This window comes from Lepidochelys kempii, chromosome 1 (genome assembly GCF_965140265.1).
Source record: "Lepidochelys kempii isolate rLepKem1 chromosome 1, rLepKem1.hap2, whole genome shotgun sequence".
Classification (NCBI taxonomy): domain Eukaryota; kingdom Metazoa; phylum Chordata; order Testudines; family Cheloniidae; genus Lepidochelys; species Lepidochelys kempii.
In genome coordinates this window covers 323,203,800-323,230,626 of record NC_133256.1, presented here as the reverse complement: position 1 = coordinate 323,230,626, position 26,827 = coordinate 323,203,800, and the positions used below count along the sequence as shown (strand labels likewise).

At 43.6% G+C, this 26,827-nt stretch overlaps 1 protein-coding gene across 2 annotated transcripts in view; it reads right to left on the bottom strand.

The window, feature by feature from the left end:
- Positions 1 to 26,827, bottom strand: part of LAMB1 (laminin subunit beta 1) — a 73,655-nt gene that overhangs the window by 13,590 nt on the left and 33,238 nt on the right. For both annotated transcript variants that reach the window (XM_073328440.1, XM_073328441.1), the window contains 4 exons: positions 26,459 to 26,683; positions 22,967 to 23,184; positions 22,034 to 22,130; positions 526 to 895 (listed from right to left, as the gene is read on the bottom strand). In XM_073328440.1, the coding sequence (XP_073184541.1) occupies positions 526 to 895; positions 22,034 to 22,130; positions 22,967 to 23,184; positions 26,459 to 26,683 (910 nt within the window). The remainder of the gene's footprint in view (positions 1 to 525; positions 896 to 22,033; positions 22,131 to 22,966; positions 23,185 to 26,458; positions 26,684 to 26,827) is intronic.

The following is a 26,827-nucleotide window of genomic DNA, read 5'->3' as shown; positions in this document are numbered from 1 at the left end:
TAGATTTCACAGGGGGCTCACCTGCCCTTCTCCTTAGTTTTAAATACAAAGAATACAGGATCTTACACTTCATGAAATGGAGACAACCAGTGTTGCAACACTGGCATTTTCTGTTGACAATATTTTGGTTTTTAGATTAGAAAGAGACGTCTGCCCTGCTATCTAGATGGCTATAAAACAAAATCCCAAGAAGTCAGTCTCTGTCTCTACATTTTCTCACATAATAGCTGTGCTTGTCCTTTGCCCTGGGGGATCACAAGGAATCAACATGACTGGCTCTGAGTTAATTGGTTGGCAGGCTGACAAAATACAAGCATGGCCGCCCCTTCCAAAGATCGTGACAGTCTGGGGTCCCAGCTGCATTTTGTTTGCTCTCAGTAGAATCTGACTAAGAGCACTGCAGGCCCATTCCTGCCAGACAACGAGGGCTCTCAGCTCTCACTGAGGAGTTGAGGATGCTCAGCACACTGGAGTATCGAGCCCTAACTGAGCAGGAAATATTCACACAACATGTCCTGTACTCACCCTGCTTCCTCAAAGAGATTTCCAATGTTTTTAAGGGGCTCAGCAGCTGGATTTTGAGCAAGGATACTTCTAATTTCATTCAGTTTCTCTTCCACGGTGTTGACAGTTTGCTGGTAAGGGCCACTGACCCCACTGATTTTCAGGATTTTTGCTCTCTCCAGGAACCGCTGTGTCCTATTGGTCAGTTCACTAATGATGACGTCCCACAGAGCGAAACACTGATGGCATGGCGCGCAGTCAGGGAAGATGCCAGAGTAGCCGCGGGTGCACTTGTCACAGCTGGGTCCCTCGACACCCTCCTTACAGACGCACAGCCCCGTGGAGCGATTGCACTGAGGTGTCTGGATTCCACGGGGATCACAATCACAAGCTGGGAGGGGGGAAAGTAACAGCAGCAAAGCTTAGATAGGACGAAAATGGTGGTAAAGTTGGCAGGAAAAATATATATTCCCTGACACAAATAGAAGAACTTTAATCATAATTACATGAATGTGAAATCAGTATGTATGCAAACTACAGTAGTCAGCTACATCCGGACAGGGTTACCTTGCTGTGAGTGCCAGGACCAAGTATTATAAAAGGAGGACAAAGTGATACAAAGAGGGAAGAAATCCAGAAAGGTTTTTAAGGACCCATTTCACAAGACTCTGAAAGAGTCACAACGTATACTAGGGATGGACCCATCCTACAGTGTATTTGGAACTGTATTAGGTTGGAATCTGTGACCAAATGTTGAGGGTATTTTGTTTTTCTGGCCTCCCCCCCACCCCCATCTCCTCATCAGAAAGAGCCAGGCCCCTTGTTGTTAAATATTGATCTGGATTTAAAGTGTGGAGGGGGCCCCCCCCCTCTGGTATGTATATATGGATAGGATGGAATTAGTGCAAGGGAAGGGAGGTAGGATGAAAAACAAGCTAAATAATGAATACTAGGAATTAAAAAACAAACAAACTTGTTTGCAATGGGGAAAAGGCAGACAAAGGTCCTAAAATTCTACCACGCAAGTGCCAAATGTCACAAGAGACCACACACTCTCTCTTTGTCATGGTAGAGGGAGGACACAGCTGAGCATAGGCAACTTTTTAATGATCGTGAATTCGGATGACGAGCAATTTCTATTGAGCTAATCAGGAAGGGGCAAGTACAAGCAAATGCAATTATTTGGTATACAAACATTTGTCTACATTTATATGCAAATCAGGTACAACCCTCCAGTTCCTGGTGAATTGCTGATTGTAGCCCATATGGTAAATTCTGGGCACCCCACGTCTACAAGCGGACTGTACAGATGTATTTCTAGTTGGCCTTAATCCACATGTGAGAGGATTATTAAACTGATGTGCTACACTGCTGGTTTTTTAAAACCCATTTGCACTTTGTAAATAAACTGTCTAAGAGAAGCAGAATTTACAAGCAGCGGAAGTTTGAGTTTTTAATCTGACCTTTCCCTAAATAGCCAAGTAGGAGAAGCAGAGGAAATTACCAAGCTTCAAAGCTCCTAATAAAGGGATGGCAGCAAAGAACAAAAAGGGAGAAGCCTTGCAACTATGCTGGAACTGCCATTCATATCTTCGTGGTGAAATGAACCCAAAATAGATCAAATGCACATTCCTTTAACAATTAACAAGAGGACTTTGACACCCAGCAGATGAAAGCTTTCAGTTACACATCACATCTTTCAAGAACACCTCATAAACGTAACACACAGTAATACTGTTCCTGATGGATTTATGGGTCATTTGTATGTTCCTCTAGCAGAGTTATAGACTGTTGTTAAAGTCCCTTCTGAAAATGTCTATGTTCTTGCTAAACAGGCATTTCCCCTTGAAAATGACATGAAAGCAAAATAAAGCAGGTCATCTATACCAGGTTTCAGAGTAGCAGCCGTGTTAGTCTCTATTCACAAAAAGAAAAAGGAGCATAAACTTTCGTGAGCTACAGCTCACTGCATCCGATGAAGTGAGCTATAGCTCACGAAAGCTTATGCTCAAATAAATTGGTTAGTCTCTAAGGTGCCACAAGTACTCCTTTTCATCTATACCAGTTCTCAACCAGGGGTATAGGTACGCCTGGGGGGTACTAAGAAGTCTTCCTGGGGGTACATCAACTCATCTAGATATTTGCTTAGTTTTACAACAGGCTGCATAAAAAGCACTAGCGAAGTCAGTACAAACTAAAATTTCATACAGACAATGACTTGTTTATACTGCTCTATAATACTATACGCTGAACTGTAAGTACAATATTTATATTCCAAATGATTTATTTTATAATTATATGGTAAAAATGAGAAAGTAAGCAATTTTGCAGTAATAGTGTGCTGTGATGCTTTTGTATTTTTATGTCTGATTTTGTAATAAGTAGTTTTTAAGTGAGGTAAAGCTTGGGAGTATGCAAGACAAAACAGACTCCTGAAAGGAGTACAGTCGTTTGGAAAGGTTGAGAGCCACTGATCTATACTGCTTGCTTTCATGCGATTACTTCATAATATATCCTCAGTCCTTAACCAATTTATTATTTTTTCCCTCTTTTTTTAAAAAGAGACCTTAAAGGAACAAATTGCTTCATAAACAAAAACTGCTTTTTTATAGAGCATGAATACAACAGATACCAGAATACAGAAATGACTTCTGTTCCGGGTGATTCAGTTTATGTCTGCACAATTTAGCAAAATGGTCCTTTTGTTCTCTGAATTGTACTCCGACATAAGAGATTGTTTTTACTTTACATCAAAGCGCTTAAGTATTCCCACAGCAATTTGCTATGGAGTATATTCCCCACAGGCAAATCCTCAAGGCTCCTATTTGAAGGAGGTCAGTTAACCCTTTCATCAACTATTACTCCTGGAAATAAGACACTCAGTATAGCGGTCAATTATCCAAATTCTATTATACTGATTAACAAAAGGTAGAGTACATGGTATGTATTTTTTCCCCTCAAAGAGCCCTAGATTATACTGAATTACATGTAAATTCAGCAAATCAGATCACTGTTTTATTTATAATTTATCTGCAGATTTAAAAAGCAATCAGTTAAGACCCTTGAGGCAATTCTAATCTGGTTTTCCAACCAGATCACAGCAGGCAAATAACTTCCTGGGGGGAAGGGCTGAAATTAAGCACCTCCCAGTCCCCAAACTTTCTCAGGATAACCAAGCTCTGTGACTGTCAGCACAAACATACTTATAGTATCTAAGAAGCTGTTATCAACCACAGAAAAGCAGAAATCTATAGAATTTCAAGGGAATAAATTCAATGCATAGAAAATGGATTGTAAAAATGGCACTTTTACACTTTCACTATGTCACGAACTGCTACTAGGACTGCAACATCGTCCAGACCAGAAGATAAAGCACAAGTTTATTTCTGAGTAAAACAATCTTAGTTTAAGAGAAAGCAAAGTAAAACCACTCTAAGGACTAGCATAATAAGAAACAATAGAAATGAAAAGCAGAGCTTTATTTCAGTCACCTTTTTTAATTTGAGAGGAATTTTTACGTTTGTGGTATGGTTTCTCCAACTCGAGCCCACTTTGTGCTTCTTGTGTAGCACTAACTGAATGCCATACTGGGGTCAGACCAAAGGTCCATCTAGCCCAGTGTCCTGTCTTCTGACAGTGGCCAATGCTAGGCGTCCCAGAGGAAACGAACAGAACAGGTAATCCTCAAATGATCCATCCTCTGTTGCCCATTCCCAGCTTTTGGCAAACAGAGGCTAGGGACACCATCCTTGCTCATCCTGGCTATTAGCTATCGAAGGACCTATCCTCCAGGAATTTATCTAGTTCTTTTTTTGAACCTTGTTATAGTCTTGGCCTTCACAACATCCTCTAGCAAGGAATTCCACAGATTGACTGTGCGTTGTGTGAAAAAAATACTTCCTTTTGGTTTGTTTTAAACCTGCTGCCTATTTCATTGGGTGACCCCCTAGTTCTTGTGTCATGAGAAGGAGTAAACAACACTTTATTTACTTTCTCCACACCAGTCATGATTTTATAGACCTGTATCATATCCCCCCCCCCCCCCCCGGTCGTCTCTTTTCCAAGCTGAAAAGTCCCAGTCTTATTAATCTCTCCTCATACAGCAGCCGTTCCATACCCCTAATAATTTTTGTTGACCTTTTCTAAAACTTTTCCAAGTCCAATATATCTTTTTTGAGATGGGGTGACCACATCTGTACACAGTATTGAAGATGTGGATGTACCATGCATTTATATACAGGCAATATGATATTTTCTGTCTTATCTATCCCTTTCTTAATGATTCCCAACATTCTGTATGCTTTTTTGACTGCCGCTGCATATTGAGTGGATGTTTTCAGAGACTCCCAAGGTCTCTTTCTTGAGTGGTAACAGTTAATTTAGACCCCCATCATTATATGTACAGTTGGGATTATGTTTTCCAATATGCATTATTTTGCATTTATCAACATTGAATTTCATCTGCCATTTTGTTGCCCAGTCACCCAGTTTTGAGAGATCCCTTTGTAGCTCTTCGCAGTCTGCCTGGGACTTAACTATCTTGAGTAGTTTTGTATTATCTGCACATTTTGCAACATCACAGTTTACCCCTTTTTCCAGATAATTTATGAATATGTTGAATAGGACTGGTCCCAGTACAGACCCACGGCAGACATCACTGCTTACCCTCTCCATTCTGAAAACTGACCATTTATTCTGACCCTTTGTTTCCTATCTTTTAACCAGTTATCAATCCATGAGAGAACCTTCCCTCTTATCCCATAACTGCTTACTTTGCTTAAGAGCCTTTGGTGAGGGACTTTGTCAAAGGCTTTCTGAAAACCTAAATACACCATATCCACTGGATCCTCCTTGTCCACATGCTTGTTGACCCCCTCAAAGAATTCTAGTAGATTGGTGAAGCATGATTTCCGTTTACAAAAACCATTTTGACTCTTTCCCAACAAATTATGTTCATCTATATGTCTGACAATTTTGTTCTTTACTATAAAAAGAAAAGGAGTACTTGTGGCACCTTAGAGACTAACCAATTTATTAGAGCATAAGCTTTCGTGAGCTACAGCTCACTTCCTCAGATGCATATCATGGAAACTGCAGCAGGCTTTATATATACACAGAGAATATGAAACAATACCTACTCCCACCCCACTGTCCTGCTGGTAATAGCTTATCTAAAGTGATCATCAGGTGGGCCATTTCCAGCACAAATCCAGGTTTTCTCACCCTCCACCCCCCCACACAAATTCACTCTCCTGCTGGTGATAGCCCATCCAAAGTGACAACTCTTTACACAATGTGCATGACAATCAAGTTGGGCTATTTCCTGCACAAATCCAGGTTTTCTCACATCCCCCCCACCCCCATACACACACAAACTCACTCTCCTGCTGGTAATAGCTCATCCAAACTGACCACTCTTCAAGTTTAAATCCAAGTTAAACCAGAACATCTGGGGGGGGGGGGTAGGAAAAAACAAGAGGAAACAGGCTACCTTGCATAATGACTTAGCCACTCCCAGTCTCTATTTAAGCCTAAATTAATAGTATCCAATTTGCAAATGAATTCCAATTCAGCAGTTTCTCGCTGGAGTCTGGATTTGAAGTTTTTTTGTTTTAAGATAGCGACCTTCATGTCTGTGATTGCGTGACCAGAGAGATTGAAGTGTTCTCCGACTGGTTTATGAATGTTATAATTCTTGACATCTGATTTGTGTCCATTTATTCTTTTACGTAGAGACTGTCCAGTTTGACCAATGTACATGGCAGAGGGGCATTGCTGGCACATGATGGCATATATCACATTGGTGGATGTGCAGGTGAACGAGCCTCTGATAGTGTGGCTGATGTTATTAGGCCCTGTGATGGTGTCCCCTGAATAGATATGTGGGCACAATTGGCAACGGGCTTTGTTGCAAGGATAAGTTCCTGGGTTAGTGGTTCTGTTGTGTGGTATGTGGTTGTTGGTGAGTATTTGCTTCAGGTTGCGGGGCTGTCTGTAGGCAAGGACTGGCCTGTCTCCCAAGATTTGTGAGAGTGTTGGGTCATCCTTTAGGATAGGTTGTAGATCCTTAATAATGCGTTGGAGGGGTTTTAGTTGGGGGCTGAAGGTGACGGCTAGTGGCGTTCTGTTATTTTCTTTGTTAGGCCTGTCCTGTAGTAGGTAACTTCTGGGAACTCTTCTGGCTCTATCAATCTGTTTCTTTACTTCTGCAGGTGGGTATTGTAGTTGTAAGAAAGCTTGACAGAGATCTTGTAGGTGTTTGTCTCTGTCTGAGGGGTTGGAGCAAATGCGGTTGTATCGCAGAGCTTGGCTGTAGACGATGGATCGTGTGGTGTGGTCAGGGTGAAAGCTGGAGGCATGCAGGTAGGAATAGCGGTCAGTAGGTTTCCGGTATAGGGTGGTGTTTATGTGACCATTGTTTATTAGCACTGTAGTGTCCAGGAAGTGGATCTCTTGTGTGGACTGGACCAGGCTGATGTTGATGGTGGGATGGAAATTGTTGAAATCATGGTGGAATTCCTCAAAGGTGAGAAAGGTGAGAAAGGGTGAGAAAACCTGGATTTGTGCTGGAAATGGCCCACCTGATGATCACTTTAGATAAGCTATTACCAGCAGGACAGTGGGGTGGGAGTAGGTATTGTTTCATATTCTCTGTGTATATATAAAGCCTGCTGCAGTTTCCATGATATGCATCTGAGGAAGTGAGCTGTAGCTCACGAAAGCTTATGCTCTAATAAATTGGTTAGTCTCTAAGGTGCCACAAGTACTCCTTTTCTTTTTGCGAATACAGACTAACACGGCTGTTACTCTGAAACCGTTCTTTACTATAGTTTCAACCAGTTTGCCTGGTACAGAAGTCAGGCTTACCAGCCTGTAATTTGAGCCCTTTTTAAAAATTGGCATCACATTAGCTATCCTCCAGTCATTTGGTACAGAAGCTGATTTAAATGATAGGTTACAGACTACAGTTAGTAGTCCTGCAATTTCATATTTTAGTTCCTTCAGAACTCTTGGGTGAATACCATCTGATCCTGGTGACTGATTACTGTTTAGTTTATCAATTTGTTCCAAAACCTCCTCTATTGATACCTCAATCTGGGACAGTTCCTCAGATTTGTCACCTAAAAAAAATGGCTCAGATTTGGGAATCTCCCTCACATCCTCAACTGTGAAGACCGATGCAAAGAATTAATTTAGTTTCTCTGCAATGATCTTATCATCCTTGAGTGCTCCTTTAGCATCTCGATCATCCAGTGGCCCCACTGGTTGTTTAGCAGGCTTCCTACTTCTAATGTACTTTTTTTTTAAAAAATTCCTATTACCTTTGGAGTCTTTGGCTAACTGTTCTTCAAATTCTTTTTTGGTCTTTCTAATTATATTTTTACACTTCATTTGCCAGAGTTTATGCTCCTTTCTATTTTCCTCATTAGGATTTAGCTTCCACTTTTTAAAAGGATGCCTTTTTGCCTCTCATGGCTTCTTTTACTTTGTTGCTTAGCCACGGTGGCTCTTTTTTGGTTCTCTTACGATGTTTTTTAATTTGGGGTACACATTTAAGTAGAGCCTCTATTAAAAGTTTATTAAAAGTCTTTTAAAAGTTTCCATGCAGCTTGCAGGAATTTTACTTTTGGTGCTGTACCTTTTAATTTCTGTTTAACTAACCTAATTTTTGTCTAGTTCCTCTTTCTGAAAGTAAATGTTACAGTGTTGGGCTGCTGTGGTGTTTTCTCTGCCACAGGAATGTTAAATTTAATTATATTATGGTCACTATTACCAAGCGATCCAGCTATATCCACCTCTCGGACCTGATCCTGTGCTCCACTTAGGACTAAATCCAAAATGGCCTCTCCTCTTGTGGGTTCCAGGACCAGCTGCTCCAAGAAGCAGTCATTTAAGATGTCAAGAAACTTTATATCTGCATCTCTTCCTGAGGTGACATGTACCCAGTCAATACGGGGATAGCTGAAATCCCCCATTATTAGAGTTTTTTTATTTTAATAGCCTCTCTGATCTTCCTGATCATTTCACAGTCACTATCACCATCGTGGTCAGGTGGTCTGGAATATATCCCTACTACTATATTCTTGTTATTTAAGCATGGAATTATTATTCACAGATATTCTATGGTACGGTTTGGTTCATTTAAGATTTTTACTTCATCTGATTCTACGCTTTCTTTCACATTTAGTGCCACTCCCCCACCAGCATGACCTATTCTGTCCTTCTGACATATTTTGTACCCTGGTATTACTGTGTCCCATTGATTATCCTCATTCCACCAAGTTTCTGTGATGCCTATTATATCAATACCCTCATTTAATACGAGGCACTCCAGTTCACCCATCTTATTATTTAGACTTCTAGCATTGTTATATAAGCACTTTAAAAGCTTGTCACTTTTTAGCTGTCTGCCATTACATGATGTAATTGAATGGGACTTGTTTTTCCTTTTGACTGCTTCTCATCAAATCCTACCTGTATTTTATCATCTTCCATCCTTCACCTCCTTATTAGGACACAGGGAATCTCCATTTATAGATCCTCCCCAAGGGATGTCCGAACATGTGCTCTTCTACACCTGTCGGCTTTCTCCCAGTCCTTCCTGTATAGGCTCCCCCTTTCCCAAAAGTTTTCCCAGTTCCTAATAAATCTAAACCCCTCCTCCCTGCACCATCATCTCATCTATGCATTGAGACCCTGCAGTTCTGCCTGTCTAACTGGCCCTGAGCATGGAACTGGAAGCATTTCAGAGAACGCTACCAGGGAGGTCCTGGACTTCAATCTCTTACCTAGCAGCCTAAATTTGGCCTCCTGGACCTCTCTCCTATCCTTCCTTATGTCATTGGTACCTACATGTACCACAACCACTGGCTCCTCCCTAGCACTACATATAAGCCTATCTAGATGTCTCGAGAGATCCGCAACTGTCACACCAGGCAGGCAAGTTACCATGCGGTTCTCCCGGTCATTGCATACTCAGCTATCTATGTTTCTAAGGATCGAATTGCCCATTACTAATACTTGTCTCTTCCTAATAACTGGAGTTCCCTCCCCCGGAGAGGTAGCCTCAGGGGGAGAGGATACCACATCATCATCTGGAAATGGGATCATTTCCCTTTGCTCCAGTTGGATGTTCTCCTTCCCTGAGACTTTCATCCTCCTCAACAGCACAGAGGCTGTCAGATGGGGGGTGGGACCATTCTACTGTGTCCCGGAAAGTCTCATCTACGTACCTCAAGCTCCTCCAGCTCCGCCACCCTGGTCTCCAAAGCCCATACACAGTCTCTGAGGGCCTGGAGCTCCTTGCACCGAATGCGCACATATGCCACACACACACACACACGTTATGCCATGTAATACACACCTACGCCACCTGCCCATAGGGCAGGTAATCATACATGCTGTATTGGGTGCAATAAACTGGGTCCTGTGTATCATAGAATATCAGGGTTGGAAGGGACCTCAGGAGGTCATCTAGCCCAACCCCCTGCTCAACGCAGGACCAATCCCCAATTTTTGCCCCAGATCCCTAAATGGCCCCCTCAAGGATTGAACTCACAACCCTGGGTTTAGCAGGCCAATGCTCAAACCACTGAGCTATCGCCCCCACTCTGTTTCTATTTCTTGAAGTCTCATACAGAATCAATCACCTGTTAACCTTGCTACTTATATATATATATATATATATATCTTTCAGTAACCTAACAACCACTCCACCCACACAACACTACTTTATCATTATATTTTTTTTAAAAAGTTTCCCATCCAAGGCTCCCTGTCACATCATTAACACAATAAAATCCTAGCAGCATTAATCATTTCAACAGGAACTCAGGCAGTCAGACACCTACAGAAACTTCTTTGTCCATCACACTGTGGGGAAACAAACCCTCAGCCTTCTGCAAAATCTCCAAACAGGTGTCTCCTGGAGCATGCTCAAAATGTCACTGAATTTGAGCTATTTCACACCAAGCGGAATGTGGGAACAAGTTCCAGTCTTGGAGCCCTTAGTGAGGGGGATCGAGCTCAAATACCTCTGCTGACCTCTGCTGGGGCAGGTTGGCATGTGGAGGACAGGCCAGTCCCAGGACATTTAAAACTTTAAAGGTCACAACAAACCCCTGAGGCTCCACCCGGAGTTGAATGGATAGCCAGGGCAGATTTTGGAGCACTGGCATGGCAGGCACGTGTGAGATGCCGCCCCATTCAATAAGCAGCCCACAGCTTTCTGCACCAGCTTTTTAAGGTGTAGTCCCAGCCAGTGTGCCTCGCAACCGTGTAATCAAAAGCACAGACGAGAGTGGCATGGTCTGCATTCAAAAGGAAAGATTGCAACCTCCAGCCCAGACACAGATGGTAATAATCTGACCAGGGGCTTGTCTACACTGTCACTTTAGACTGCTGCACCTTTCTCACTCAGGGGCGCAAGAGAAAACTCCCCCGAGTGCTGCGAGTTTCAGTGCTGTAACGTGCCAGTATAGACAGTGCCCCAGCGCCAGGAGCTGCGCCCCTCGTGGAGGGGGGTTTTTTAGTGCGCTGGGAGAGCTCTCTCCCAGTGCTCTGCCATGACCACACAAGCCATGTTAATGCACTGCCGTGGCAGCACTTTCACGTTGCCAGTGTAGACAAGCCCAAAATTAATGCTGCAATACAATCATCAGACAGCAACCGGAGAGCAAAAATCACCCCGACACTAGAATTCCTAGACATTAATGATGGACGCGCTCCCACAGTCAAAGGGCTGAATGTGGTTTTAGTTCTCACCACAAGTAATCTGGGGTGGATATACACCAGAACCAAACTGTGACACTTCTTGATTCAGGTAGCCTGCAAAAGTGTAACTTAATACCCACCTCCACCTGCGGAGCTGCATTTCTGACCCTGCAAGACACACCTACAGAGCCCCCCCCCAGCCTCGAAAACACAGCTGAATCCTTGGGACTCAGAACCCTATCGACTAGCTGAAGAGGTACCAGCCACTGTCTCAGATTTTTGTGTGACACTTTACAGTCTCTAGTTTACAAGATGAGGATGCAAAGTTATTAGCTTAAAGCTAGTCATCTGATTTTCCCCAGGAAGAACACCAAACAATGAGAGACATCCAGGACACAAGAGTGTTTCAGTGCATATCTAATTGCTGGAAATCGCTCCCAGAGGTCACTTGGGAGTGTGGGTATTGGGGCTAATACTGCAAATCCGATGAGAAGAGCACTGAAGGCCCTTTTAAGCAAAGGTAAAGGTCTTGTACTCACATGACTAGAAATTGGGGGAGAATGGTTCATTCTTCACTTTAAAATCACACAGATGCTGATATTACAGAACAGTCTCTGGTCTTTACATTTCTGCCCAAAACAGATTTAGATGCCGTAACCAGCTATGGTTAGTAACTGCCTTTAAAACAAATAACTGATTGTTCTCTTTTCACACGGATTGGTGGGGGGAAAGAGCAGCAAGGGTGGGGGAAAGAGCTGCAAATTAATACATGAAAAACTGCTTGCTTTGCAGATTAGGATTAGTTACAAGAGGATGATCAAACATGTTCTTTAGTAAGTGGCATAGGCATGGGACCTAGGAGTGCAGGGGGTGCTGCAGCATCCCCAGGTTTTACGCGGGGCTGCTGGCCCCGTGCCCAGGCCTCCAATCCCCAGCCCGGGGCTTGGGACCCAGCCGCTGGCCCTGCTCCCGGTCTCATGCCCTGTGTCCGGGGCTTGGGTCCTGGCCATTAGCCCTGCACACAGCACTGCTCCCAGCCCCAGCCCCGGGTAAAGAGGCTGGGCTTTCAGCACCCCCACTATTAAAAGGGTTCCGGCGCTGCTAGTAAGTGGAAAGGGATACAGGGAGCAAAACTCTCATTATTATTAGCTAAAGAATATGCATTCTAGCCTGAGCAGTAATGCTGAATCAGAAATCTAAATTTTTCCCTGTGGAAAATTTTGTGGGATTGAAAAAGCCCCCCTTTTGAAATCAGAGAGACAAGGTGGGTGAGGTCTTTTATTGGACCAGCTTCAATAAAAGCTTTTCGATCTTACACCGCAGAGGTGCTGAAACAAGTTGTATAGTGGGGGTTTTCATTTCATCTCATTTTGAAAGGTCAGTTAGGAACTACATTTTTTTGCTTTGAGGTTTCTGATTGGAAAATTAAAATATTTCATTGAAATTGATGTTTTCTTGCAGAACATTTTGATTTAGCCAAAACAATTATTTCAGTGTCAGTGACCTCCTTATAAATATTTGTTACAGAAACTCCAAGAAGCCCAGGACTTCTGGTTTCATTTTTAAAGGCCAGAGGCTACATCTTAGAAAACCAGTTAAGTCTGAATGGGATGAAAATAGTTGGCCTCATTCAGCTTTTCAAAAACGGTGACTGTATCCTTCTTTGAGAGGAGCATTAACTAAATCAAACATGTAACCCAGGGGTTCTCAAACTGGGGATCGGGGGGGGGGGTGCAAGGTTATTTCGTGGGGGGGTCATGAGCTGTCAGCTTCCACTCCAAGCCCCGCATTGTCTCCAGCATCTATAATGGTGTTAAATATTTAAAAAAGTGTTTTTAATTTATGGGGGAGGGCGGGGAAGGATCGCACTCAGAGGCTTGCTATGTGAAAGGGGTCACCAGTCCAAAATTTGAGAACCACTGATGTAACCAATATTAGCCACATCACTTAACGCACTGCTGGAAGGCACTCAAATATTATGGTGCTGAGCTTGGTACATGAACCTACATATTTTTCTTTCACACTTTTAAATTGGGCTGGACAACATTAAACGTTTTGTCCCCAATGCAAAACAGCAACTGGTTTGTTCAGACTCGGCGGGACCTCCTGACTGTAGTGATCCATTATGACAACAAACTATACAGTAATTTGTAAGGTTGAAACTCAGTGCATTAGCTTTTGCATAGCTAACATATAAATGGAGTGTATGCGCATGTGCGTTTGAATAGTTAGCTATTGATTCAAATTATTTTATAAACGTATTGCTAACTCCTTGGCATTATAATTTTCAGTGCTGAAAGTGAATGCAAAACATCATAGCTGACTTTACTGGGGCTGCTGAGACGTAAGAATTCTGTTGTATTAGAAGGTGCTGGCATATCTTACTTAAGGGCAGTTTCCTGGAACTCAACCATTGCATATGTTACAGTATTTTAGGAACTGTGTTTATAGAAAGATGCATTAGAACGAAGAATGTTAGTGTGCAAGTATTTACCCACAGGTAAAGACCCCAGTATTTTAACAGATATTACAGGGACAGGCATCCTAGAAATATCTAAAATAGAGAAAAGAACCTTCAGTCAAAATCCTCCTCTATTTTCAGCACTTGATAGAAATGTTACTTTCTCTTATACAAATTCAAATAGCAGCCAAGTTCTTTTATCTTTCCAAAGGGCATGATATTCTAGTCTAGATACGGCAGTACAGCAATACATACGCAATCTTCAGATTTATGAAAAGATATCGATCTTAGCTCCGTGGCTGGCCAAGTGTACTGCAGCAAGCTAGGCCAAGGCACAATAGCCGTTTTGCAACGGTTCTAAATGTATCAAAGAGCATCTGTTACTCCACAAAAGGGCTGAAATGCCATCCCCATAAATTAGGGGTGGGCAAACTTTGTGGCCTGAGGGCCACATCTGGCAATAGAAATTGTATGGCGGGCCACGAATGCTCAGAAAATTGGGGTTGGGGTGCGGGATGGGGGGGAAGAGGGGCTCTGCTTGGGGGTCCAGACTCTGGAGTGGGGCTGGGGATGATGGGTTTGGGGTACAGGAGGGTGCTCCAGGCTGGGATCCAGGAGTTCGGCGGGCGGGAGCGGGATCAGGGCTGGGGCAGGGGTTGGGGCATGGTGATAGGCTCAGGGGTGCAGGCTCCAGGCAGCGCTTACCTCAAGTGGCTCCCGGAAGCAGTGATATGTCCCTTCTCCGGATTCTACGTGGAGGCACTGCCAGGCGGCTCTGCACTCTTCCCCGTCCGCAGACACTGCCCCTGCAGCTCAGCCACCTGGAGTGGCCCCTGACCCTGCACCCCAGTTCGAGTGCCGGAGGGGGGCCACGCCGTGGCTTCCAAGAGCCGTGCGGAGTGGCCCCCGACCCTGCTCCCCGACTGGAGTGCCAGAGCGGGGCAAGCCCCAGACCCTACTCCCCAGCGGGAGCTCAAGGGCCAGCTTAAAATGGCTGGCGGGCTGGATTCGGCCTGTAGTTTGCCCACCCCTGTCATAAACTCATGGCTATGTACACTCTATACGTACTCTCAAATAATCAAGATACCTAGTTTCATATATCCCAGCTGGAGAAATTCCATTTTGCTTTTCTTTAAACGAGTCTAATACAATGCAAACCAAATCACTTTGCCTTCCCAGGGGTCCTTGACCAATAACCATCTACTTGTTCTACCTATAACTGTGATAGCAACAAGCCGTATATAACATGATAAACAACTGATAAATATTATTGCAGAAATGCACAGTTCAAGATATATATATATATATATATGGAGCCTCATTATAACCAACTACTTCTCAGGAGTTCAGACTTTTCTCAGAACTCTTTCTTTTGGACTGAAGTCAGAGCAGCAGGAACCCTGCAGGGCTCATGAACCCTGCTGTTTGGTTGCTAAGGTTTGGAAATGCTCCAGCAGGTTTGCTGGGAGGTTTGTGTTTGATGAAACCTGTACTCTTAACACTACCTTAGCAAAGACTTTTGTGCATGTGTACACACAGAGAGTTACATACAGTTCAAAGATTAAACAAAAGCACAAGGAGTGTTTCTAGTGGGCCAGCAGTACCATTTACCTGATTCTAGACAGTACCGGAAGACAGAATTATATTTTAATTCAGAGTGAAAACCACCCCAGGACCTGCACAAGACCATACACGATGGACACACAAGGACTCTGCATAGGTGTGAATCTTAACCCTATAATTTCCTTGCTCAGCTTTTAGGCATAAAAGCTAAATAAAGTTAAATAAGTTATTTATCTCACATACTTTTCAAGAATATGGGCTAAAGGTGCCAAGACCCCAATCCTGTAGATACTTATGACTGGATGTAGTGTTTACTACTGTGTGTAATCTCTATTGAAGTCAATAGAAGTACTCTCAGCTGTAAGAACTGTGCCCAGTATTAACGGTTTTCAGGGTCAGACCCTAAGTCTGTCTATATCTATTGTTTTCTAGATTTCAATTCCTTTTTACAAAAAATCTAGAGAACAAACCAAAAAAACAAACAAACCTGATCTCAGTGGTGCAATCTAGATGTAGTCATTAAAAACGGAAAACAACAGAGAAGAAGGGGAAACCTCTCCTTCTATTCCTGCTCTTGAGTTTGTGGTTTCCAGCAAAGCAATACAACGGCCCCGTTGCAACCTATGCAATTCTTTTAAGTAATTAAAAAATAACTCCTCAGAATTCCCTGACAATAAGCCCAAACCTCCTACTTAGTGGCTGAACACCCCACAATATTCCCTTCTCACGCATCCCATTTGGTGCAATCCCCCGAGTGGGGGAGGACATCTGTAATATCTGGAGTCTCAGAATGGAGTCACTCACAGATGTAGAATTTCTTTTTGCTGTGACACGTGTAGCCAGACTTTCCATTCCATAGGACTGAACTCTGTGTGTCAAAGGTGACATATAACTGTTTAATGGGTGGTGGGCACAATTTAAAGGTTATTAGGGGGCATGTGACTGCCCCACGTGTTGCCTCTGGATCTAGAACAGAGGTTTTCAAACCTTGTGGGCTGCACGCCCTCCTAGCGGGGTGCGGAGGAATGTTCAGGGGTGGGCATAAGCGGCAACACCAGGCAGCTCACGCCAGCCCCCATGCGGCGGGGCTCGGGGAGGGAGCACCACCTCACCCCTGACTTACCTCAGGGGGCCACCCAGCGTGTCTGGGTTGCAGGAGGGATGCAACCAAAAAACCTGGGGGGCACATGACCCCGCACGTCCTGCCCACGTATCACCTCTGCTGTGTCTCTCTACTAGTATTATAACAATGGTGCCAGAGGTAAACTACTCCATTTTGAAGGAACGGTCTCATTCCGAAGAGCCTCTTCAATACCGATAGATGATCCACAATAATGCTCATATAGAAAGCTGATTCAGAGGTATGATGGCCAAGGTTTTCACAAGTGACCAGTATCTGGGAGGCCCAACATGAGATGTCTAAAAGGGCTAGATTTTTAGGAATGTCAAGCACCAACCTGGCCTCTGAAAACCAAGGCCCATTAAGGCTTTTCCTGTCCTGAAATGGAGGTGACCAAACTCACTAGTGGACTTCTGAAAATCTTGGCCTTAGTTTTTTTTTTAAACCCAAGATCTTTAAAATTATAAAGGATGTCAAAGCAGTGTGGGCAATAGAGATCTCCCCAATGATTTCTCATCAACAATCTGATCCGGTTTCCACTGGAGCCCATTGACTCAGGTTGATGTGGTAAAACGTGCGAGTGTCACAGTCTCAGACAGAAGACTTTTGCACCAGCTGGACGAGGATCCAGTTCCACAGACCGCTGTGAACGAATAGATTTGTTGGGGAAGAGTGAACGTGGTTTTTGTAAAGGGAAATCATGCCTTGCCAATCTGTTAGAATTCTTTGAGGTCAAGGAAACATGTGGAGAAGGGTGATCCAGTGGATACAGCATTCTTGGGACTTTCAGAAAGCCTTTGACAAGGTCCCCCAAAGGCTCTTATGCAAATAACGCAATCATGGGATAAGAGGGAAGGTCCTCTCATGGATTGGTAACTAGTTAAAAGATAGGAAGCAAAGAGTAGGAATAAATGGTCAATTTTCAGAATGCAGAGAGGTAAATAGTTGTGTCCCCCAGGGTCTACACTGGGATCAGTGCTGTTCAACATATTTATAAATGATCTGGAAAAGGGGGTAAACAGAGAGGTGGCAAAATTTGCAGATGATACAAAATTACTCAAGATAGTTAAGTCTAAGTTACAAAGGGATCTCTCAAAACTGGGTGACTGGGCAACAAAATGGCTGATGAAATTCAAAGTAATGCACATTGGCAAACAAACCCAACTATACATACAAAACCATGGAATCTAAATTAGCTGTTACCATTCATGAAAGAGATCTTGAAGTCATTGTGGATAGTTCTGTGAAAACATCCACTCAATGAGCAGTGGCAGTCAAAAAAGCAAACAGACTGTTAGGAACCATTAGGAAAGGGATAGATAATAAAAGACAGAAAATATCATAAATGCCTCTTTATAAATCCATGGTATGCCCACACCTTGAATACTGCATGCAGATCTGGTCACTCCATCTCAAAAAAGAATTGGAAAAGGTACAGAGAAGGGCAACAGAAATGATTATGGGCACAGAACAGCTTCTGTCTGAGGAGAGATTAAAAATCCTGGGACTTTTCAGACTGGAAAAGAGACGACTAAAAAGGGATGTGACAGAGGTTTATAAAATCCTGACGGGTGTGGAGAAAGAAAATAGGGAGTGTTATTTACTCCTTCACATAATACAAGAACTAGGGTCACCCAATGAAATTAACAGGCAACAAGTTTAAAACAAACAAAAGGAAGTATTTCTTCACACAACACACAGTGAACCTGTGGAACTCATAGCCAGGGGATGTTATTAAGGCCAAAACTAAGGGCTTGTCCATACTGGCAATTAACAGCGGTGCAACTGTCTCGCTCAGGGGTGTGAAAAAACACCCCCCTGGGTGCAGCAAGTTGCAGAGCTATAAAGCACCAGTGTAAACAGTGCCCCAGCCCTGGGAGCTACGCCCCTCGTTGAAGTGGTTTTTTTTAAGAGCACCGGGAGAGCTCTCTCCCAGCACTGCCATGACCACACAAGGCACATTTAGCATTGCCAGTGTAGACTAGCCCCCAAATAGGGTTCAAAAAAGAACTAGATAAATTCATGGAGGATAGGTCCATTAAAGGCTATTAGCCAGGATGGCCCAGGGATGCAACCCCACCCTTTGACTGTCACTAGCCTTTGTTTGCCAGAAGCTGGGTGTGGATGAGGGGGATGGATCACTTGATTGCCCTGTTCTGTTTATTCCCTCTGAAGCACATGCCATTGGTCACTATCAGAAGACAGAACACTGGGCTAGATGGACTATTGGTCTGACCCATTATGGCCGTTCTTATGCCCCAGGCCAAATGCCCCTCTGTCAGCACTTGCAAAATGCTAGCAATGAATCCCATCACCACACAACACTCATGTGGTTTAGGCATTTGTTACAAATTCAAAAAACTCAGATCAGGTTTGTATCACATTCCAAGCTCTAGTAAAGCCTAGTAAACTTTAACCATTTAAAAAAAAGAACAAGAGTACTTGTGGGCACCTTAGAGACTAACAAATTTATTAGAGCATAATTTAGGTACTTGGTCAATAAAAGGACAGAGTGCAACTGAAATCAACCTTGACTCATGCCCAATGGAGCGGAGTGAGGGGGTCAGGATTCTCCTTTCTCAGTCCCAGAGATTCGCAGCATGCAAGATAACTAGAAAAAGCCCATGGGTAGGCTGGTATTTCTATATCATGACCTCTTGGGGTCACAGAGCAAGTTACCACAGATCAGCCCATGGGACAGGAAGCAGCTGAATTCTCTGGAGTTCTTCAGCACATAAGGTTTGGGTCATCCAAACCAGGTTACACCAACCCCCGCATACTAATATGCTGATATCTATGGCCTTTCAAAGTCTATGTGACTCTCAAAAGCATGGATGCTTTCTGTTAGATCAAAAACAACAAGGAGTCTGATGGCACCTTAAAGACTAACAGATTTATTTTGGAATAAGCTTTTGTGGGTAAAAAACCACCACTTCTTCAGATGCACCTTTTACCCACGAAAGCCCAAATAAATCTGTTAGTCTTTAAGGTGCCCCCGGATTCCTTGTTGTTTTTGTGGATACAGACTAACACAGCTACCTCCTGATACTTTCTACTAGATGTGACCCCAAAGGAAGATGAAATTTTATAGCTAAGCAAGTCTGTCGCTATAAAATAGAGGGGGTGGGGCTATTAGATGGATTGAAAGTTTAAAGCTACCTTGAAAAAAAGTGTTTTGAATAATACATTATTGCTTTTTCACTTTAGAGTCATTATAAAGCAGGTTTTCCCTGTTCAAAAGAGAGCAGAAACCAAGGAAAAGGTCAGAAATGCTGGCACACAGCCAAATCTTGCTGATAACATGTACTGATGGATTCCATCAACTAGCCTTGCTGGAGAGAGTTGATATCAGGAGACAATCACCGCCCTGAAGCATTATGAGATTGAAGACACAGCAGCATTTAACCAGAGGAACACACGCAGCCCTGGGGAAAGCAATTAATATGCTAGTTTGCTCAGAAGAAATCTAATAAATGCCCCACCACCAAGTAACTTCAAGAGTGTTTTATCTTTATCCCTAACCAGTTCTTGAATGGCTGAGACACCCACATCTGTTTAGGTAGGGGATTCCAAGGAAGATCAGTTGAAAAGGATTTATTAAAAGATCACAGCAAGTACATTTTTCCCTGCAGGAAACATACCTTAATCTAATCTAGGAGGCTGCTGCAAACCCTCCTGGCCAAGTCTCCTATTTAAACAGATCACAGACACAAGTTTGTTCTGGTCTGGACAATGTCTGAAGTTTCTTTCCCCTATTAATTAACAGACTTGCTTATAATGGAGTGACACACAACTCAGTTTTCCAAACAATCCACTTAATCTGGTTCTGGTATTTTGCTGGTTGTAGCATACTGCCTGACTAGCTAAATGCATTGTGCCTTTATGCAGCTGGAAACAAAGAGAATAATCTTTTGCTAAACAATTGAATACCGTATGTATTTCGGTAAAATTCCTTCAAAACATAGTCTAAGGCCATGTCTACATTAGCACTTAACGTTGGCAAAACTTTTGTTGCTCAGGGGTGTGGACCCCCCCCCCCCGCAGACCTCAAGAAACACAAGTTTTGTTGGCATAAGCACTCGTGTGCCCCGTGCTATGTTGGGGGAAGACGCTCTCCCACCGACATAGCTACCGTTGTTCAATAGAGCTCTGCTACTGCAAGCTTGTTAGTGTAGACATGGCCTAAGAGGCTGTATAGAGACAGAAAACTCCAATAGACTAAGGGCTTGTCTACACTATCAAGTTTTGTTGACAAAACGTATGTCGACACCCTAAAGTTGACAAAACAAAAATCGCCAAAGGGTGTTCATTCACATTTGTTCCCTCTGTCGACAGATCACGTCCACATTGGGGACACCATCATCGACAGGGTGAGCAATGAACCGCGGGTCTGTATCCCACAGTGCAGTGTCATAGGAAGGAAGAGCTGATCGCTGGGCATCTTGGGATTCTCTCTGAGCTCTCCCACAGCCCCCTCGGCAGCATCATGAGCAGCACAGCAGTCTGTCCCCCTACCCAGGCAGCAGGAGTCCCCTCTGCGGTGCTCCTAGTGCAGGGCAGGACAAGAGCATTCCAATGATTTGCTCTGTTTGTTTGTTCCCCAAAGGGAGCAGCACACAGATACTTCCTGGAGCTTTGAAAGGGGAAGGGCACATGCCTACAGGGCAGCAGAGATCAAAACCCTGAGCAGAGCAATCAGGACAGGCATTCTGGGATACTGGCGGAAGCCAGTTCTGTCGACAAAACAATCAGCAGTGTCTATGCTGGCTCTTTGTTGACAATAAAGGGAGGGGAAAAGACAAAAGTCTTTCATAGGCTGGACGTTTCTTGTCGCCAAAACTGGGCATTTTTCGCGACAAAAGTCCCATTGTATTGTGTAAGCTCTTGCTATTTTGTCACCAAAAGCCATGTCTTTTCCACGCTGAAAAGTCCCAGTCTTATTAATCTCTCCTCAGATGGAAGCCGTTCCATACCCTTAATAATTTTTGTTGCCTTTTTCTGAACCTTTTCCAATTCCAGTATATCTTTTTTGCGATGTGGTGACCACATCTGCTCACAGTATTCAAGATGTGGGAGTATCATGGATCTATACAGAGGCAATATAATATTTTCTGTCCTATTATCTATCCCTTTCTTAATTATTCCCTATATAAATCTACCTTGTACACCAGGCTCCACCTAGAATTTCATTGGGTCTGCCCATCCTTACTAGAACAGCATGCCAGAGTAACCAAACATGGACATGTTTCTTTATACCATTATGATGCAAACATCACAACATTAAGAAAGGCGCTGCCAAAGACCATAAAAACTCCTTACTCTTGTTTATAATGCCTTAACTACTTGACATATTCTCCCCCGCTGATCTCTCTTTTCTGTATGCAAAAAGCATGCCCACCGCCATGGCATATATGAACATATGGAGTTACTGAAATGAATGCACTTTTGTTTCCTTCAGTGTGAACAAACTTAATCAAAGTGGTCAGCATTGCTCTGGAGAACCAGACCAGAGCTTGCAACATTCAGGGCAATATAAACAACTTTTACACAAACTGGTCAGCAGGACCCCTTTAAAAGAAGGTGAATAGAAGTTTAAGGGTTCCAATCACTGAAAGTGTACATGGGCAATTCAAACACAGCAAGGGTCTAGGGGGCAGAGAAATTAGACTCACCTTGGCATGCCACATTGGGGTCACCCCAGAAAAACTCTTGGCACTCCCTGCAGGTGCGGCCTCCAAACCCAGGCATACACTGACACTGCCCCGTGAACTGTTACAAATAGGAGAAGAAGAGAAGGTGAATTGGTTTTCCTGTCTGGAAGGGATCACCACCAGCAAAGCTCTTGGAGCTATTCCCAGCAGCTTGTGGGGATAGGGTGACCAGATAGCAAGTGTAAAAAATCGGGATGGGGCCGGGGGGATAATAGGTGCCTATATAAGAAAAAGCCCCCAAAATCAGGACATCTGGTCTCCCTATGTGGGGAACATGCTCAGGTAGTGTTATTTTGGTCTTTTCATATACTGACAAAGACTCAGCAGCCAAGCTCACTAACAGAAAGCAACACGGCTGGACACAGACTGAAGCTGAAAGATAAAAATAATTTAAGAAAATTGTTTTTAAATTAAATTTAAATTAAAAATAATTTAAGAAAATCCTAACTCTCTGGACCTGATCTTAAAAATCTCACCCTTAGGTGTGGACTATCTAGCCAAACATGATCTTTAGAACTGAATTACTAGGGCCAAATTCTCAAGATTGCCGGGGCCCTACAGTGCCCATCGACTTTAAAAATAGAGTTGGATGCTCAGCACTTCTGACAATCCAGCCCTTCTTGTCATGTGTGCACTGGGGGAAGTAGTATTATTCGGGGTACAGAGACAATGCCTGTGCCTTCTTTACAATTCCTCTGGTGTTTGTCCCTGAATTGCCCTTTTTGTTGTGACTTTCCCACAGCCCTAGCAGTTATACAGCTCACTGAGAACGTTACCTTCTCTTCTGGATCTGATTTACCGAACCATTGTGCAGCTTTCCTATGAATACAGCCAATAACTATGCAGAGGAGCATTTTGCTGGATAAGACTAATGAGGCCCTATGCATTTCTTACCTCATTACACGATGGCCCGAAGGAATGAGCAACATCGCACTCGCACAGTTCACATCCAGTTCCACTGGCCAGTCTCCAGGTGCGTGGTGCACAGCGATCACAGTTCTGCCCAGTCACATTGGGAAGGCATTGGCACTGCCCGGTTGTTTTCTCACACTGACAGCCTTCCGAGCTATTGCAGTGCTCTCGCACTGTTCCCAAGTAATTACAGATGCACTCTGTAACGGAAGAGCAGGCAGCCTGACTAACTCTGCTATGCCAGCACAACACCACATTAAACTGAGTCCAAACCTAAAGGTCAGTTACTGATGTGTTACCAAAAGAGGAGATGGGTTGCAGGGAGACGGGATCCTATGCAAATGGGGAAAGTTACACAGACATCCCTAGCGGCACGTCCTGACATTCTAAGTTACTTAGGCTATGTCTACACTGGCAACTGAACGACAAAAGTTGTCTTTCAGAGGCGTTAACCACCTCCCCCCCAGACAAAAGTTTTGATGCGACGAGTGCCAGTGTGAACAGTGTATTGTGGGCAGGAGGGCACAAACACCGCTCATTGGGGGTGGAAGTTTTGTGTCATGTAGACATAGCCTTAGAAAACAGATGCTTTGGGAGGAAAAGCCTAATGAAGCACCTTGTAAAGCCTGTCTGGGTACACATGCCATGGTGAGGAGTGCAGTGTTAACACCCCGTATGGTAAACTGCCTTCTCATTCAAATGCCTCTATTAATTTTTCACAACTTATGCTGCAAGTTATTAACCTTGCAAAGATGCAGACAGATCTCAGAGTGTCGCTACATCTGTTTCCAAGTTAATTTGAGCAATTGTGTAACTAAGGCTTAATCTTGTGAAGTGCTCCTGTAATATTCACAGTAGGTGGCTTGAGGATTCCTAACATCTTGCAGGACTAGGAGCACACATAATAAGCAGATACAGGGAGTCTTTAACGAACTCTGAAAAGCAAATTTTGTAAGAAGGGGAACACAATGGGGTTCCAGGTTAATTGTCTTCCATATAAATGCGCTCTCTTTACAAAGTGAAAGAGATTATTAGGCTGTGTCTACACGGCCACTTTCAGCGCTAAAACTTTTTGTCGTTCAGGGGTGTGGAAACCCACCCCCCGAATGACAAAAGTTTTTGCGCTGAAAAGCACCAGTTTTGACAGCGCTTGCTCCCAGGGATAAAGCTACCACCGCTTGTTAGGGGTGAGGATTTTTTTTTTTTTTTTAAATTGCTGGGAGAGCTCTCCCCCCGTGATAAAGTATGTCTACACTGCCCACGTCAGAGCGCTGCGGCGGTCGCGCTGTAACGTGGGTAGCGTAGACACACTCTTAGTTTCCAAGTGCCAGCCCTGCAAACTCACCCTGGGATCTGCAAGTCAGGCTGGATTCTTTCTGGTTCCCACATAACCACCAGAAACAGAGACTTTGCAACATGGATCTCTACAAATTCAGGGGATGGTATATGACTCACAATAGAACTCAGCTCCCTCCCTCCCTCCAGGAGATGTTTGCTCTGCTAATAGAAATAGTAAAAGAAAAAGACCACGTTTTTGTGACTAACGATTCTGGATAAATACAGAGTAGCACTTTCGACTAAAAGAAAAGGAGTACTTGTGGCACCTTAGGGACTAACCAATTTATTTGAGAATAAGCTTTCGTGAGCTACAGCTCACTTCATCGGATGCATACCGTGGAAACTGCAGCAGATATTATATACACACAGAGATCATGAAACAATACCTCCTCCCACCCCACTGTCCTGCTGGTAATAGCTTATCTAAAGTGATCACTCTCCTTACAATGTGTATGATAATCAAGTTGGGCCATTTCCAGCACAAATCCAGGTTTTCTCATCCCCCCACCCCCAACATACACACACAAACCCACTCTCCTGCTGGTAATAGCAATAACACCATCCCGGCCACTATGGATGTAGAAGCCCTCTACACCAACATTCCACACAAAGATGGACTACAAGCCGTCAAGAACACTATCCCCGATAATGTCACGGCTAACCTGGTGGCTGAACTTTGTGACTTTGTCCTCACCCATAACTATTTCACATTTGGGGGCAATGTATACCTTCAGATCAGCGGCGCTGCTATGGGTACCCGCATAGCCCCACAGTATGCCAACATTTTTATGGCTGACTTAGAACAATGCTTCTTCAGCTCTCGTTCCCTAACGCCCCTACTCTACTTGCGCTATATTGATGACATCTTCATCATCTGGACCCATGGAAAAGAAGCCCTTGAGGAACTCCACCATGATTTCAACAATTTCCATCCCACCATCAACCTCAGCCTGGTCCAGTCCACACAAGAGATCCACTTCCTGGACACTACGGTGCTAATAAAACGAGGGTCACATAAACACCACCCTATACCGGAAACCTACTGACTGCTATTCCTACCTACATGCCTCCAGCTTTCACCCTGACCACACCACACGATCCATCGTCTACAGCCAAGCTCTGTGATACAACCCCATTTGCTCCAACCCCTCAGACAGAGACAAACACCTACAAGATCTCTATCAAGCATTCTTACAACTACAATACCCAAGAAAAACCTGGGATTTGTGCTGGAAATGGCCCAACTTGATTATCATACACATTGTAAGGAGAGTGATCACTTTAGATAAGCTATTACCAGCAGGAGAGTGGGGTGGGAGAAGGTATTTTTTCATGCTGTGTGTGTGTATATAAAAAGATCTTCTACACTTTCCACAGTATGCATCCGATGAAGTGAGTTGTAGCTCACGAAAGCTTATGCTCAAATAAATTGGTTAGCCTCTAAGGTGCCACAAGTACTCCTTTTCTTTTTGCAAATACAGACTAACACGGCTGTTACTCCGAAACTTTGGACTAAGAGATTCCCTTTTTAAAAAAAAAACACAAAACAGACCACCACCATTATGTGACTATAACCACACTTAACACTTTTCATTCCCTGAGGCAGTCCCTCCTTCTAAGCTTTCAGGAACCCTCTCCTGCTGTTCTTTAAAATCCCAGGAATGTTTGCGTAAACAAAAGCCATGTCTTCAGGGCTTAACAAGCAGCGGGAAATGGCCATGCTTGATCTCTTGATAAGAGGGAAACAATGAATGCTAACAAGAAGGCAAGAAATCCTTATCCCACAAGAGCCCATTCTTTCCTTTGTTTGGACATGTAAATGCTAGGTGTCTGCTCTCTCCTTGTTACACTAAAGGACTCCTGCCCCCTGAAGAATCACACTAAAGCTGCAAACCCAATGTTTAGCCAGAGGTAATTAGGTTTCTACCATCCGTTTAATCAAAAATGGTTCCCGGCAAATTTAAAATACTTTAGGTTATCTGCAGTTCTCCATGAATGTCCTGAGACCACCTGCAAAATCAACAGTTTCACAGTTCACTAGACTTAATGATATTCTAGAGTTTAGTGCAGGTAAATGAATTCTGGCCAGTGCTGTAGAAATGAGGAATGGGAAGTCCCCTCCCTCCCCGCACTTACTTCTGCAATCCTGTTGCAACGCATGTCCATAGTACCCATATTTACACAGCTGGCAATTTTCACCCTCTGTCTGATACAAGCACTTCAGGCACTTTCCAGACTGCTTGTCACAGGCCCCTGGGTCAGTCATATCAATGTTGTCGTTACACTGGCATGGCTGGCAGACTCCACCTATCTCTTCAGGGTCTCCAAAGAAACCAGAAGCACACTCATCACATCTGCTTCCTGTTTAAACAAACAAATCAATCAAGAAATTATTATTACAGCTCGTTAATATACGAATCAATAAACAGCAAGACAGTGAGACAAGAGATTGAAGGTGAGTAGTTGAAAGAAAACTGAGTTGAATATATTCAGAAAAACAAAATA